This window comes from Phalacrocorax aristotelis, chromosome 19 (assembly GCF_949628215.1).
Source record: "Phalacrocorax aristotelis chromosome 19, bGulAri2.1, whole genome shotgun sequence".
Taxonomy (NCBI): Eukaryota; Metazoa; Chordata; class Aves; order Suliformes; family Phalacrocoracidae; genus Phalacrocorax; species Phalacrocorax aristotelis.
This window is the reverse complement of record NC_134294.1, coordinates 2,970,629-2,987,571: the sequence shown is the minus strand read 5'-3', so window position 1 is coordinate 2,987,571 and position 16,943 is coordinate 2,970,629. Positions and strand designations below refer to the sequence as shown.

Genomic DNA, 16,943 nt, shown 5'->3' with positions numbered 1-16,943 from the left:
CACAGTTGGACAATATTCTAAGAAGTCACTGTAACATGTTTCTACATATTTTTTTTTTATGCTTCTCCAGCTAACACAACTTGGATTTAAATTTTTGGAGCAATTTATGCTGTTATTTTGGATATGGACTTTTTTGTGTGTAAAAGGCATTCATTTTTTCTAGCCTGTCTTCCAGAACAAACAACTAGTCAGATTTTTACAGATGCCTGAAGGTTTGAAGAATTTAGTCTGAAAAGCATAACATCTACCACTATTCTAGATACAGGAACAGAGGAATTCTGGTGCACAGCAAACGGCTCCTTGAATTAAAAATCAAGTTGCATCAGTATTTTAAAATTCATTAATCAGAATAATGTGGAAATGGTCATGCAGTCATCTTCTGCTGAATTTTCTGTAAGGATTTTTTCTTAGCTTGTATATGCACTTAGTCTTTATTTCATTCTCTCCAATGCCAAAATACTGATATTTTTTTTTTTTTTAAATAGGAGGAAAAAGATTCAAAAGTTGATTTACAGAATAGTAGCAACTATTGCGTGGGATTGATGCAAACTTCTGCTAATCTGAACCAGTCCCAAAAGGGATTTGACTAGTGGGTTTATAGTATTACACTGTAATTTATGTCGTGAAACTGTGTGGTGATCGCTGTCTGTCAGAGTGTAACATGCCAGTTTGTCCTTTTCCCTCGAGCCATACCCTTTCAAGGTGGCTACATTCGCCTGTGCTCTTAAGAATAATTTTCAAGAGGTCTCTGGAGTAGCTTCTCCGCTGTCTTCCAGGAGACTTGAGACTTGGCCAGGTATCGGTGGTACTTTTAAGCGACGTCACGGATGGGCTGTGGGGTGGATGTGTTACTGGGCTGCAGTTAGTTGTTGACTATAAATTTCAAAGGAATACCGGAAGCTCATACCAGTAATTCTTTTCCCTTATTAACCCAAGACTTCTGGCAAGGCAAATGTCTATCTTTCATATTTCTTGTAAGTGATCAAAACAGTGTTGGAGATCAGATGTGTGTGTCCTTTACGATCTTAACTGTGAATGAGTTTGGTGCAGCACTTAAAGGTTATTAAAGATACTAATATCTTCCACAATTTAGCAATATTTAATTATGGAATTCAGCTCCAATGTATGGATAGACTGTGTTTAACTTCTTCCCTCCCGGCATCTGAGTATGTTTATCCCATCCCACCAGAAATAACTCAGTGGTTTTACAGTTCCATTAGTATTTTGGTTAACAGCAAAAATGCGAGCACAGATAACTGTAGGTTAATTTGAGATGTCTTGGTTTGACCAATAAAATGAAGTATGGGCAAATAAAGATTATTATCCTCTTTTAAAACCTTACTCTGTTGTCATGTGAACTCCAGAATAAGTGGGACTACAGCATAAGCGTCAGCCGATTATCTGGACATGGGCAGTAGTGTGCGTGCGATCTCCTGTGCCTATTGCAACGTTTGTGCTAAGTGTTACGCAGGTATTGTAAAGGTGTAAAGGCAGATAACATTCGTTCTACAAAAGTGAAGGAAAGGGGAGAAAAAGGAGCTATATTTAAAGTTTAAGTTACAAGAAAATTGATGCGTTCCTCTTTAGATCTTTTGTTGCTGTAGACAAGTAGCTACTTTCCATCTGTTTCTTTCATTCATTTTCCTTTGCATCTTTCTTTTGCAATTCTTTTAATGCACATACACATATATTAAGTTCTGCCCTTCATTTATTCTTTTGTCATTGTTTCCATTTCACTTTCCCTGTGTTTCATTCCTGTATCTTTCTTGTTTAGACCAAGTGGAGGATCCAGCTGGCAGTAGCAGCCATGTAGGACCCTTCAGGAACCTGATGGTAAGTGCACGTGTGTACTTATACTCAGGCTTCCACCAGGTTCTGTGTTCTGAGGCATTTTCCCCCTCCTGCAGGCTTCTGTTAGTTCTTGACTTCTTAAACTGTAAGAAAATTAAGGGACAGACCATGGGCTACTCATTGATATCCTTTGTATCAGAACAGTAGGTTGCGTTTTCATTGAAAACCTGCAGGAAGAAAATTATGCAAATCTTTCAGGTTTACATGGATTTAAAAAGCACTTTGAGAACTCATGGAGGAAAGTCTATCAAAAGCTATTAAATATTTTCAAAAGTTCCTGAACTCTAGACATGTGAAAGCTGGGAGAGCATATCAATGATGTATCACCACTTTTCTGTTATCCTTAAATTCTCTTCCTGGGCATCTGCTATTGAGCATTCAGGGCCACAAAGTGGATGCATCTGGGACAGTCCTTGCCATGCTTGAGTAGAGTGGATTCTTTTAACCTTTATGAAGAAAGCTGCAACCTAGAAAATGAACGAACTAAAGTGGTAAAAGGAAAACATCAAAAATCGGTTGGTATCTCCAGTTGATATGTGTCAGAAATTGATCTGATGCATCTAAAATTACGTATGTACGCAAGCAGTTTTGCTCACTATTCTGAATAAGGGCATGTAGGTGCTAGATGAATCTTCAAGTGTGTTTATGCTTAAAGGCAAAGAACTTGAAACATTTCCAGCTCTATCAGTGAGCAGGTTGCATCGTGAGCAGGTTCCATCTTCTTTTTTTTTTCTTTTTTTTTTTTTTTTTCACGGAGTGTGGCAAGAGAACTTGCAGATGATCCTCTTTCCGTCAATAGCATAAGAAAGTATGTGACTGAAAAAACTCCATTTTGGGTACAAATCCTGCTATTCTAGTGATTCCCAGATTATAATTGAGGTGCTATAAATTTTGTATTCTGTAAATGGATGACACTTTGGAAAACGTATGCGCGCTTTAGCACTTACGAGTGATTTTTACTGTTGGTTTTATGTACTTTGTCTCACACTTCAAAGAGCACAATATATTTCTAATCTTAATTTAAGAAAGAATTAGTTGGGTCTTAGTTTGAAGGCTTTTACAGTAACCTGTCGTTACTCTGTGAAATTCAGTGCCGCTGTAGAATTAGATGTAGAATTGCCCCGGTACTTCATCTGCGATACTATCATATGCTGCACTATCTAGTAAATTATCATCTCTGATTGTGGCCGAGTTTGGTGTAGATGAAGGGGGCCTGTGGAGCAATCTTTTCCGTGTGGTTTCCAGTCTCACCTGTTAGAGGTGAGAGGTGACTCTAGAATTTTGTCATTTAAGTCAAGATACTGATGTTGGTCTTCAAACAATAAGCAGTCTGCAAAAAAGTTGATAGCTCTTCAAGGGTTCCAGTAACTAAATACGTTTCATTACGTCGCTCCTAAGGTGTATTGTGGTGCTTGTTTGATTCCCTAAGAATGTATTGAAATTTCACGTTTAGACATTTTAACTAGAATTGGAACAGTTTGTTGATTGTGCTACTGTACGGGAGTGATTCCAGGTGACTTGACAGATATTTCTGGAAACATACTTGAAATCCTTCATACTCAGATCTCGGTACTACTGGTTGTAGTTACAAACATTAGGGGTGCTGATAATAAAAAATTATGTTCAAATTTGGACATTCAGTAGCCCGTCAGGTCAAGATGCACTTAAACTCCTTATGCCTGCGTGAACACTAAAGTATACGCTAAGTCTTCTGACAACTTGCAGGTGTTTGGTATAAAATACAATTGAATATTGCATTGTCAGATAAAGCAGTGTTGGTTCTTTACGGCAGGTTCAGACACAGGGATTATTACAATATTTGAAGACATTATGAGATAATTGGTAGTTCACTTTAGGAAGGGTGCACGCGTATTTTCCAAGGCTGACAAAAATTCATTCTGAGTGACTATTGTCAGTTTCTCAGACTAAAAACTGTTAAATTGGAATAAGAAAACTAAAAAAAAAAAAAAAAAAAAGGTAATTATATACATGAAACTGAAATACACCAGAATCTGGGGAGAGCCTGTGAAATCTGAGCTCCTTGAGAGGAAATACAGCCGATTATTTAGATAGAATAGAATGTTCAAATAAAAACAAACATTTCCTTTTAAAGCTGACCCGTCTCTGATCTCTTCTATTGGAAGGGGATGCATATTTGGAAATTTTCAGTTTTAATAGAGGAACATTTTTTAAAGGCATTTTAGTTTCTTGGCTCAAGATGTGAAAAATATTTTTGAGGAAGAAAAGGAAGAACTTGTCGATGGGATTGTGAGTTGGAAGAATGTGCTTCTAAATAAGAAATGGATTTAGGGCTATGATGCATACTTCTGGTTAGAGGGCAGGGTCATGCGTTAAAAAGTAGTGTTTTGTGTGTCAGAGGGAGCAAAGGACTAATTTGGATTGCTGCTTCTGGACAATTCTTGCTCCTATAGAGGTGGTGTGTAGAAGTGTGACGTTTCAGAGGAGACTGGTGTCTCAGCCACAGTGTTGTATGTAAAATAACTATTCTGTATGGAGAATATGGTCTTTGCAATGAATTGAATTTGGAAGACCTTAATGTTTCATTTGTTATTACACAGTCCTTATCATAATTTCTATATATTATAGGACTGAATCTTTGAGTAATGGAAAAAATAAGCAGTATAACTTTGTAGAGTATTGGTAAATGAAGTTTTCATTGTCTTTATATCTTGCGTCACTGATTGGGTCTTTCCATAATGCTATTTTGCCTTCATCTTTGCTGTGTTTATCATCCTGTGCAACTAATACACGCTTCTTAATTTTTCTAACAGAAATGTTAGCAAGCTTGTTTGTGTCAGTGGACATGATGAAATACCTTCATATTTTACTGTTACCCAGTTCCATCTAATTTGGTTTTGCTGTCTTTGCCTGTTGGTCAAGATCATGCTGCTTTTAGTCTTCTCATAATGTTATTCATAGAATCATAGACTCGTAGAATTGTTTAGGTTGGAAGAGACCTTTAAGATCATCAAATCCAACTGTTAACTTCGCGCTGCCGAGTCCACTGCTAAACCGTGTCCCCAGGCACCACATCTACGTGTCTTTTACATACCTATAGGGATGGTGACTCCCCCACCTCTCTGGGCAGCCTGTGCCAGGGCTTGACAACCCTTTTGGTGAAGACATTTTCCCTCATATCCAACCTAAACCTCCCCTGACGCAGCTTGAGGCCGTTCCCTCTCGCCCTGTCACTGGTGACTTGGGAGCAGAGACCAGCCCCCCCCTCACTCCAGCCCCTCTCAGGCAGCTGCAGAGAGCGAGAAGGGCTCCCCTCAGCCCCCTCTTCTCCAGGCTAAACCCCCCCAGCCCCCTCAGCCGCCCCCCAGCACACTTGTGCTCCAGACCCTGCCCCAGCCCCGCTGCCCTTCTCTGGACACGCTCCAGCCCCTCAAGGTCCCCCTTGTCCCGAGGGGCCCAAACCTGAGCCCAGCATTCGAGGTGGGGCCTCCCCAGGGCCGAGCACAGGGGCCCCATCCCTGCCCGGCTCCTGCTGGCCACACCAGTGCTGACACAAGCCCGGGGGCTGGTGGCCTCCTTGGCCACCCGGACACTGCTGGCTCATGCCCAGCCAGCTGTCAGCCAGCACCCCCAGGGCCTTCTCCGCCGGGCACTTCCCAGCCCCTCTGCCCCAGGCCTGGGGCGTTGCCTGGGGTTGGTGTGACCCAAGGGCAGGACCCAGCACTTGGCCTTGTTAAACCTCATACACTTGGCCTCGGCCCATCGATGCAGCCTGTGCAGGTCCCTCTGCAGAGCCTTCCTGCCCTCGAGCAGATCAACACTCCCGCCCAGCTTGGTGTCACCTGCAAACTTACTGAGGGTGCCCTCGATCCCCTCGTCCAGATCATCAATGAAGAGATTAAACAAGGCTGGCCCCAACACTGAGCCCTGGGGAACCCCACTTGTGACCTGCCCCCAGCTAGATTTAACTCCCTTCACCACAACTCTCTGGGCTCGGCCATCCAGCCAGATTTTTACCCAGCGAAGAGCACACCCATCCAAGCCATGAGCCGCCAGCTTCTCTAGGAGGATTCTGTGGGAGACAGTGTCAAAGGCTTTGCTGAAGTCCAGGTAGACAATGTCCACAGCCTTTCCCTCACCCACTAGGCAGGTCACCTTGTCATAGAAGGAGATCAGGTTAGTCAAGCAGGACCTGCCTTTCATGAAGCCATGCTGGCTGGGCCTGATCACCTGGTTATCCTGCAAGTGCTGCGTCATGGCACGCAAGATGATCTGCCCCGTAACCTTCCCTGGCCCTGACGTCAGGCTGACTGGCCTGTAGTTCCCCAGATCCTCCTTCCCAGCCCTTCTTGTAGATGGGCGTCCAGTCCATCTACGTTTGCTCACCTCCAGTCAACTGGGACCTCTCCAGTTAGCCAGGACTGCTGAAAAATGATGGGAAGTGGCTTGGTGAGCACTCCCGCCAGCTTCCTCGGTACCCTTGGGTTGATCCCACCCAGCCCCACAGACTTGTGTGTGTCTAAGTGCTGTAGCAGGTCGCTCACCATTTTCCCTTGGATTATGTGTGCTCCGTTCTGCTCCCTGTCTTCCAGCTGAGGGGGCTGAATTATTACTTCATTGCTTTTATTATAACTGTTCAAGTTGTTATTGAGAGTGTTCATACAAGTAGAGAAGCCTCTATGGGTTTCTACTTCCTAAGGCATTCAGATTAACATTAAGGATTAACAGTATATGAAGAAATTTAATATTTTCCATATACTTGTATGAAATACAGTAATTTGATAGCTATCTGAAGGTGTTGGGTAACTGTATGATGTGAGCTGGTTAGCTCTGGACAATACATTTCTGTTAGTCTAGTCTGCTTTGAAAGTGAGTAAGGTATTTCAGAGCCATAGGTTTTTAGAAGCCCATTGTTGTCTTTACTTTTAGTTTCTTCTCAGCTCTAGAGCCTTACTGCTTTATCTGAACGATGATCTTTTTACTGATCTGGATTCGTATTCCTCAGGAAAATAGGGTTTCTGCAGAAGTGCGTAATATTCCAAAGCTGGGTGTTTTAATTCTGCCATTCAAATATGAAAAATAAAAAGTGTTCAACAGGAATAATAAATGTTGGGTTTTTTCCCCTCAGGAAAGAAAAAGACTCAGGAAGGTAAAAACAAGGGAAAGAAGGCAGCGGATACAAAACAGAAAAAGGCTGATTTGGATTCTACCTCTGCAGATATGAGGGATTCTAAAGAGGGTGAGTTATCAAGTGTCTTTTTTTCCTTCTATCCTTTTCAATCAAAGGACACTTTTTGTCACATTTAGTATGTCAGCATATTATGTTAGTGTAGCAAAGTGAACGTTTGCCCAAACTTTTTTTAGTAAGAAACTTGAATATCAGACGTATGTCATTAAACATGCAACTCTGACAGAGGGAAAACTAATGTACTGTAAAATTTAGACATAAATCCAGACTCCTTAGAACAAAGAGCAAAGACCTTATTCTAAAATAATGTCTTTGGAGCTTAGTTGTACAGTCATTATTTATTGCTATTTAACAGAAGTCAGTGTCAAGGGGAAAGAAAAATAGTGTTAATGTACCGACTCGCTAAGCATGCTATTTGTCCTAAAAATGATCCGCAAAGGTTGTTTATAAATTGGCTTGCCTTTCACATCATGTGTATGTGAAAATGCCTGAAAGATATTTTAAATATATAGCTCTTTGTCTGTTTTACAAGGACGTAAAACTTGCCGCTGCTGTTTAAAGCCCTGTATAGGTACTGATTTCTTTCAGTCGTCTTTTGTTGAACTTCTCTTGACCCATAACTCTTCCATTCCTTCATTCTTTTGTCCCTTCTGCTTGCACACCATGTGCACCACTGTTCCAGGTGTCTTACGCCCCAGCTAGGGAATGGCGAGGAACTTCTTGCTCTATACATGTAACCACTTCTGCAGCATTGTGTATATTGGCAGCAAAGTCGTTTTCTTCAGCAATGGATCTATCTGACAGCAGATAGGCAAGACTAGCATGCAGAGGCGTGAATAAAGAGTCTGTCCACACCAGTAAATGAGATGTGTGCAGGCTCTGATTCAGAAGTGTAGGAAATAGCCATTCAGGCAATGACTAATAGAAAATCTGATATAAAGGAAGGAAAGATACAAGGTACACCTTGCTATGCAGTACAGTCCAAATCCAGACTGTTTTGTTGTTGTTAATTTGGGGGAAATGGTCACAATCCAAAACTTGCTTGGCAGGTTTCCTATGTAATTTATCTGTATGTATTCCTGTACTTTCCTGACATTTATTTGCCCGAAAAAAAGGTCCGGGAAAGTTTTTTGGGAGGTTTCTTGAAATGTTCTGGTGCTCTTCAGGCTGGTTTGGGTTTCTTGGCCACAATGCTCAGTCCAAAGACCCTCTGTTAAGTATAGGCAGTTGCCTACATTTTGCTGAAGTTCCAGAAAGGAAATTTTTCAATACGGTTCCAGTCGCAGAAATGAATCACGATGGTGAGAAATAGTGTTGGGTCATAAATGTTGGATATGTTGTGTTAGAGGAAGAGGTAGAAGATAGATGTAGCATACTTAAGTGTTTGTTTAAAAAAGACTCATGTTTTTCTCTTCATACTTTGTGTATCAGGTCATAAAGAGGAAGATGAAACGCCTTCTGTTTCTGCTGTGCTGTCCCTGGAACAAACAGCCGTGATTCAGGAAATGGTAAATCAAGATGTACTTCCAAAGCTGATGATCCCCAGCCCTACCAGTGAACCACAAATGGTAACTGAAGACAAACAAGGAGAAGCAATAAGCTGCGCATCAGATGATTTAGATGATGATGAAGAGGAGGAGGATGAAGATGAGGAAGATGAAGAGGAGCTAGAAGACACCAGTATGCCTAAAGAAAATGCTGAAATGCCTTTGATATGTGAAGAAAAGCTAGACTCTATGGAAGAGCAAAAGAGTACATCGGAAGACTCTCCAGAAAGCTCTCCGAAGAAAAAGCTTGTTGTGAAAATTCCCAAAGCGAGAGGTGAATCAAATGGTGACGTTCAGGAAACGTTCATGTTTCCCTGTCAGCATTGTGAGAGGAAGTTTACAACAAAGCAAGGACTTGAGCGCCACATGCACATCCATATATCTACTGTTAACCACGCTTTCAAGTGTCGATATTGTGGGAAAGCCTTTGGTACTCAGATTAACAGGCGGAGACATGAGCGACGCCATGAGGCAGGGCCAAAAAGGAAACCGTTCTTAACACTAACGTCATCACAACACTTGGATAACGTTGCTGATAACCAAGTAATTGTGGATGATGGTCTTAAAGATGACCTGAATGTTTCCAGTCTTGCGCAAGACACTGTTGTCTTGGATTCTGAGAAAGTTTCCCAAGAAATGTCAAACTCTGCTTTTGCTGAGGAAAATAAGGAGCCCAAAGAATTGCATCCATGCAAATACTGCAAAAAGGTTTTTGGAACTCACACCAACATGCGGAGGCATCAGCGCAGGGTTCACGAGCGTCACCTTATTCCCAAAGGTGTCAGAAGAAAAGGATTCTTTACTGAAGAGCCACCACTTCAGACAGAGCAGGCCCCACCAGTCCAGAGTGTATATATAGCAAGTACGGAAATAGAAGAGGAAGGTGAAGTAGATGATGTCTATATTATGGATATTTCCAGCAATATCTCTGAAAACTTAAATTATTACATTGATGGTAAAATTCAGTCCAACAGCAGCACTAGCAATTGTGACGTGATTCAGATGGAGTCCAACTCTGCAGACTTATATGGACTAAATTGTATAATCAGTCCAGTCACGGTGGAAATTTCCTCAAATTTAAAGGTTACACAGGCACATGTGAATGAACCTCCTAAGGAACCCTCTAGCAGTGGGAGCAATGAATCCAAAAAGAGGAGAACTGCCAGCCCTCCTCTAGTACCAAAAATAAAAACTGAAATAGACCCAGAACCTATAACACCTACTAGCTCTTTAAACCTTCCTCTTAGCATTTCAACAGAAAGCTTGCCTTTTCATAAAGAAAAAGGTGTTTATTTGTCATCAAAATTAAAACAGCTCCTTCAGACACAGGACAGTAAGAAGATAACTCCATCAAGTGAAATCTCTAAACTAGGACCTTCTGTTACGTCATCACCTATTTTGCCTCCGGTATCCAGTAGATTTAAAAGAAGGACCAGCTCTCCTCCCAGTTCTCCACAGCACAGTCCAGTACTTCGAGACTTCGTCAAATCAGGTGAGGGAAAAACTGTGTGGAATGATAATATTCGGAGTTCAAAAATGCCAAAGTTAGAAAGCCACAGCAACTCACCTGCTTGGAGCTTGTCTGGAAGGGAGGAAAAAGAGACTTTGAGCCCTCTTTGCTTTGAAGACTATAAGGTATCAAAAGACTGGACAGCAGCTCCGACTTTTGGCAGTGTGTGCAACCAGCAGCCGTTGGATTTATCTAGTGGTGTGAAACAAAGGTCTGATGTCAAAAGTAAGAATCAGGTTCCCTGGGAGTCTGTTTTAGATTTAAGTGTGCACAAGAAGCCTTGCAGCGATGCTGAAATTAGGGAATATAGAGAAAATTCCATACAGCCAACCTGTAGTGGTGTTAAAAAGAAGAAACCAACTACTTGCATGTTACAGAAGGTTCTGCTGAACGAGTATAATGGAACGGATGCAGCCACAGAAAGCACCCTCGGTGTAAACAGGAGCACAAGCCCAGGCAAATCCATGGAGCCTCAGGCAGAACCTGACATGGATCCTGGAATATCTGCATCATCTGTTGACGCTCAGCCCCTTAGTTCCTCTGTTTCCCCTCTGCCACAGACATCTGCTGTACCTTCCACGTGCCAGCTGCCTCCTTTGCTAACACCAACCAATCCTCCTTCCCCACCACCCTGCCCGCCTGTGTTAACAGTTGCTACATCACCTCCTCCCCTTCTTCCGACAATGCCCTTATCAATTCCAGATGTCTCTGCCAGTGCTACTAACACCTCTTCTTGTCCATCGCCACTTTCTAACACTACTACCCAGTCTCCGCTACCTGTCCTTTCACCTACGGTTTCTCCTTCTCCATCTCCTGTTCCTTCTGTTGAACCTCTTATTTCTGCTGCTTCACCTGGTCCTCCTACGCTCTCTTCCTCCTCTTCCTCCTCCTCTTCCTCCTCTTTCTCCTCCTCTTCATCTTCGTCATCTCCATCTCCACCTCCTCTTTCTGTAGTTTCTTCTGTTGTTTCCTCTGCTGATAATCTTGAAAATACTCTCCCAATAATAAAACAGGAAGAAGCTGAAAACGAACAACAGAAAGCAAGAGAAGATCCTCATAGTTCAAGTGAATCAGTAGTGGTGCAGGAAACGTTCAACAAAAGCTTTGTGTGCAATGTCTGTGAATCACCTTTTCTTTCCATTAAAGACCTAACGAAGCATCTGTCCATTCATGCTGAAGAATGGCCCTTCAAATGTGAATTCTGTGTACAGCTTTTTAGGGGTAAAACAGACTTGTCGGAACATCGCTTTCTGCTTCATGGAGTAGGAAATATCTTTGTTTGCTCGGTCTGTAAAAAGGAATTTGCTTTTTTGTGCAATTTGCAACAGCATCAGCGGGATCTCCATCCAGACAAAGAGTGCACACATCATGAGTTTGAAAGTGGGACTTTGAGACCCCAGAATTTTACTGATCCCAGTAAGGCAAACGTGGAGCACATGCAGAGCCTGCCAGAAGATTCTTTGGAACCTTCTAAAGAGGAGGAAGACGAAGATCTAAATGATTCCTCCGAAGAGCTTTATACTACTATAAAAATAATGGCTTCTGGAGTCAAATCTAAAGATCCAGATGTTCGTATGGGCCTCAATCAACACTACCCAAGCTTTAAACCACCTCCATTTCAGTATCACCATCGGAATCCTATGGGTATCGGAGTTACTGCAACAAACTTCACTACCCACAATATTCCACAGACTTTTACTACTGCCATTCGATGCACAAAATGTGGGAAGAGTGTTGATAACATGCCTGAGTTACACAAACATATATTGGCCTGCGCCTCTGCCAGTGACAAAAAGAGATACACACCTAAAAAAAATCCAGTACCACTGAAACAGACAGTGCAGCCTAAGAATGGCATGGTGGTTATAGCTGGCCCTGGAAAGAATGCCTTCAGACGAATGGGTCAGCCTAAAAGACTTAATTTCAATGTTGAGATTAGCAAAATGTCCTCAAATAAACTAAAAATAAGTGCATTAAGAAAGAAAAACCAGCTTGTCCAGAGAGCTATCTTGCAGAAAAAGAGATCTGCCCAGCAGAAGGCAGAATTGAAAAATAATCCATCCGAGTCAGACCCGCACATCTGCCCCTACTGTAATAGAGAGTTCACTTATATTGGAAGTTTGAACAAACATGCGTCGTATAGCTGTCCCAAAAAACCCATCTCTCCCTCATCTAAAAAGAATTTTTCAAAAAAAAGTGCAAGTTCTTCACCTGCAAGCGGTGAAAAAGGCACCAACCAGCGGAGGCGAACAGCCGATGCAGAGATCAAAATGCAGAGCATGCAGCCTCACTTGGGCAAGACGAGAGCACGAACCTCAGGACCCGCACAAACCCAGCTTCCCTCTGCGTCCTTCAAATCGAAACAAAACGTTAAATTTGTACCTCCCATTCGATCTAAGAAGCCAAATTCATCTTCATCACTGAGGAACTCTAGTCCTGTAAGAGTGTCCAAAATGTCCCACGTCGATGGGAAAAAAACTAAGGTGGTCGCTAAGAACAATTCCTCTGGAATCTCGAGCAAAGCATCCCGGAAGTTGCACGTCAGAATACAAAGGAATAACAAAGCTGTTTTGCCAAGTAAGTCTGCTGTGGCAAGTAAGAAAAAGGCAGACAGATTCACTGTAAAATCTAGAGAGAGGATTGGAGGACCTATTACCCGAAGCCTACAGCAGGCGGCAAATGCAGAGGCAGCAGAAAACAAAAGAGATGAAAGCAGTACAAAGCAAGAACTAAAAGATTTCAGGTAAGCATTTAATTTGAAGTTGAAACAACACAGGAGCACGTTGGTTGCAGTTCTGCCAATTTTTTTGGTCTTTTTTGAGTTTCTCATACTTAAATAAAAAAAAAAAAAGGTTGCATTTCCTAAAACGTGGTTAAGTAGCTCAGTCATGCTGAGGCATGATGTACATACTTGATGCATTTTGTCATGTCATGAAATAATACATAGTTTGTATAGAGAATGTCTTTAATTATAAACTGAATTGAAAACTCTGGAAAAAAAAAATGTCAGTGCCTGAGTGCAAATAAACTGAACGTCGTTAATGTTATTGGAGACAACAACCTTGTATTTGATATCTAACATGTATGGTGGCCCAGAATCGTTCTGGGCTTAGTTTATGGCGGTTCGCTAAGCTAAAAATCATGGCTGCATTTTCTACTCACTCAACTTGCATTGTTAGTTTTTAATAAAAAGCGTTCTCTGCATATCGTATATACAGAAAAAAACCACACTGAACCATGACCAAATACTTCAAAAAATGTATGTGCATACTAATTGAGTCAGATCATTAAATACTTAATATAAGGGAAATAGATGTGTAAGAAAAGTTACATGAACATGTAAATTTGTTAGAAGTATCATGCTCTTATGTTTCAGTATAAACAAATTTTATAATTAAAGTTCTATTTCTTTTTGAGAAGAAGCATTTTAATCACAAGAAAGGGTAATACTTCAATAAATAAATAAAATTTTAATCTACATGCCTGAGTCCCGATTTACGTCTTCATCTAGTCTCTCAAACCAATCGGGTATTTTGCAAAGTGTTTATGCCTGTTATTAGCAGGCTCCTGCCCTGTCATTCTTGGAAAGAGGTATCTGGTTTGCCGAGTAACTTTCACAAAGCTCGCTGGTAATTCAGAGTCCTTTTGGTTTTGGTCTTTGCAGTGCATGGCTGGGATTAACCCCAGATTTATGGCTGAAGGTAGTATTTTTTTAATCAAAGTAAGTGATGGCGAAGGAGGGGGAGGAACTGGCAGCCTCCTTCAGAACAAGTGGCCCCTAGTGGAATTTGTCAAGAAATGTCAAAATCCAAACCGTTTGCAGCTTGTGTGTCTTAGGGTGAAGACCTCCTAGGTGAAAATTTTGAGGAAGTACTTCGTAAAGTAAAGGTGCAATGTAGGAGAATTACTCCAAAGTGCTAGAGGGGTATTTGACTTAAAATAGTCAATGGCTAAATTAGGACGTGTTGAAGGAGAAAAATGTTACTGGAATTTGGAGGCTAATGGTGTAAGAAATGCCTTTAAGGAACAAGAACTGTCTACCAGGCCTGTTCTCTTGGGACGTAAACATCTTCATTTACTTAATTCTCATCAGCTGCTCCCTTAGTGTTATGTGTGAAACTTCATATTTTACATGGTGCCAGAATGACACATCTTTCCAGCTAAATTAATCATTTGACCTTAAGCAAACTAACAAGTACTTGGAAATCTGTGCATATGGAAATTGTTTAATAGCATTTGGGCTAAATAACAATTTACCTAGGGGTAAGGTTTCCTTGACTGTCTCAAATACTCTGGCAGCTTGCAGTCTTTACTGGTTCAATGCATACTTAATGCTTAGAAGATTTCTTGCTTTTTGATTATGAAGTAATGTTCATAAATCTAGATTGTCTAGTCAACTTTGTTTTATATGTCCAGTGTAAAGTATGAAGAATTTTTTTGCCTTCCTGCACTAACGTCAGCACACGCTAACTTCAATTCTGCTCTGTAGGCACTAGTGGGTTTTTTCCTCCCCCCACCCCCAAAATCTTAATTTTTTTTTTTTCAAGACTTGCTTCATGTAGTATTTGTCTCCAAGTTTCTTTTTCACCTTTTAGTTTTTCTGTGTAAACATACACCGTTCACAAATAGTTTGTTTTGTCATTTATATTCAGTTTTTGTTCTTTATTTTCTAGGAATCTCCTGTAAAAACAAACCAAACAAAAAAAATCCCTTAATGACATGGTAGAGCTGTTGCATGCTCAACTTAGGATAAGCACTACGACAATGGATGTGAAATCCACCAAGCTTGCGAAACCAGCTGAAGCTGACTCTCAATCATAAAATTGCCTGCAGGCTTCTTGCTAATACTCAGTGTCAGGCATAGATTTTCTTATTTCGTGCTTGACACACGTGCTGGGCTACAGGATGATTCAGATAAGAGAAGGGTACTGTTACAAACAAAACCCACACGAAGCCATCAAACGAAATAGTGGGATTAATTAAACCAAATCTTTTGCTCTCGTGTTTGCTTAGATCCTGGTTTTGTCCGTATCTTCCTGAATGGCGTACCGGCAGTTCAGTCGTGTACTTGGCAAAGCAGGTTCCTTAGTATTGTCAGTAACTCAGTGTAGATTCAGGGGCAACAAATGTTGCTGCACTCAAAGTATTTTTGTCATGTATTAAGTCTCTTAAAGCCTTTTGTCTAAACGAAGCGGTAGAGGCCAACCCAGCACGCAGCGTTTCCTTTTCTTCCCGCCTTCTCCTCACTTCCTGCGTCTTTTAGATGTCCAGCATACAATGGGAAAGAGCCTGATTTGGATGTTTTATGCATTTTCCAGATTCCTATTTATACACGCAAATGAAACTTTATATCGCAATGAAATACCGATATCAATTTCTAAATACCGTATATATAATGAATGCAGTGTATCTTTTTATTGATAAGAAGGCTAGACCAGGACTGCATACCTGTATATTTTGAAAGTTAAAGATATAATTACTCTAGAAGGTCGTACACCTCTAATAACTTAAGACAGCAAATTGGTCTGTTGTTCATAACAGCTTCTTATGGAAATACAGTTTGCCATGTGTTCGTAGAGCTTTCAAGATTAATGACAGAATGGATGGAAAGTGACTAGCTTCTTTATTCAGCCACCCCTCTTTTTTTTTTTTTTTTTTTTTTTGTTCTTGACTTAAAAAGTAATCTACCTCTTAAAATTTGTAGTTTATTACTTGTTTGGTGAATTCGTGCCACTTTAACTTTCACTTTCACTATCATTCCCATTTTGTTACATTTCTGTTATGGGGACTTTATGTTGAAATATTGTACAAAGCATTTGTAGCAAGTTTAAAAAAATAAAATATTTAAAATAATTTAAACTGTTTTGGACACTTCAATTGTACTATATGTGATCTACATTTTACATTAATTTCATTTTGTTTTCGTTTTGGGTTGTTAATCTTGGAGCCTGTTCCTGTATTAAAGTTTGCTGTTAGTTATATTGTTTCTTCTATTGGAGAGTGATATAAAGACTATTCTAATGAAAACATTAAAAAATACAACTTGCCATAAAAGTGGGGTTGTGGTTGCTTTTGAACATTGTAGCCTTGCTGAAGATACTGTAAATGCAGGTAAGCCGCTGAAGAGGGATTGCTCTGCTCCAGCACGCAATTCATCGTGGAGGTTGCAGGTGTATTAAAGGGTCTCTGTGGTGTTGCAAGCACTTAATGACCAACTAGATGGAACGACCATGACACGTTTTATATAACTGTAACCAATAAAGCAAACTTTTTAAAAACTTGTGGGAAACTTGCCTTTTGTATGGAAACCAGATGTGCCAGGAAAAATGGAACAATGTACATCTAGAAGGAATTAAGTGTGCTTGCATCCTTTGGTTGTCTGCCCCCAGTTCACTGAAACAGATTTATGCCCGTTTGACGCTTCTCAGTTAGTCTTAGATTTTGGTTTCTAATTGTGGACACGGCTAATAAATTTAAACTATTTCAATTAAAATTTCACACACCATTTCAACTTCTTGTGATGTTAAAATGTTCTATTTTTATGTGCTTCAAACTTGTGAAATAGTTTAGTTTTAAGAATGGTGTGTAAGGCGTTTTAGCTCTGAGAATTCTGGAACGTTGTATTCCTCCAAGATGTGCGTTCTGCCTCCTGCAGTGCAGCTGGAAACGTCTGTGTCCACGTTTAGCGTGGCGGTCGGATGGAGTAGCATAACATCCTTAAGACTAACAGTATTACAGTAGCCGATTTCTTAGCATACTCACTGCTAATCCGGTAGTAAGTTAATATTTTATGGAGTTGTCTATTCCAATTAATACTTCTGTTTGAGTAAGATTCCTTGGCAAGAACCCCCTGTTTATTTTCTCATGT

General features: G+C 40.8%; 1 protein-coding gene across 4 annotated transcripts in view; it reads left to right on the top strand.

Moving 5' to 3' along the window:
* PRDM2 (PR/SET domain 2) overlaps positions 1-16,943 on the top strand; it is a 76,392-nt gene that overhangs the window by 44,890 nt on the left and 14,559 nt on the right. Inside the window, exons 7-9 of one of the 4 annotated variants that reach the window (XM_075113669.1) lie at positions 1,775-1,833; positions 6,959-7,069; positions 8,450-12,818. In XM_075113669.1, the coding sequence (XP_074969770.1) occupies positions 7,051-7,069; positions 8,450-12,818 (4,388 nt within the window). In that variant the 5' untranslated portion in view covers positions 1,775-1,833; positions 6,959-7,050. Of the gene's footprint in view, positions 1-1,774; positions 1,834-6,958; positions 7,070-8,449; positions 12,819-14,748; positions 16,354-16,943 lie in introns of those variants that run through there. The other 3 variants (XM_075113666.1, XM_075113665.1, XM_075113667.1) reach the window with 3 other exon arrangements.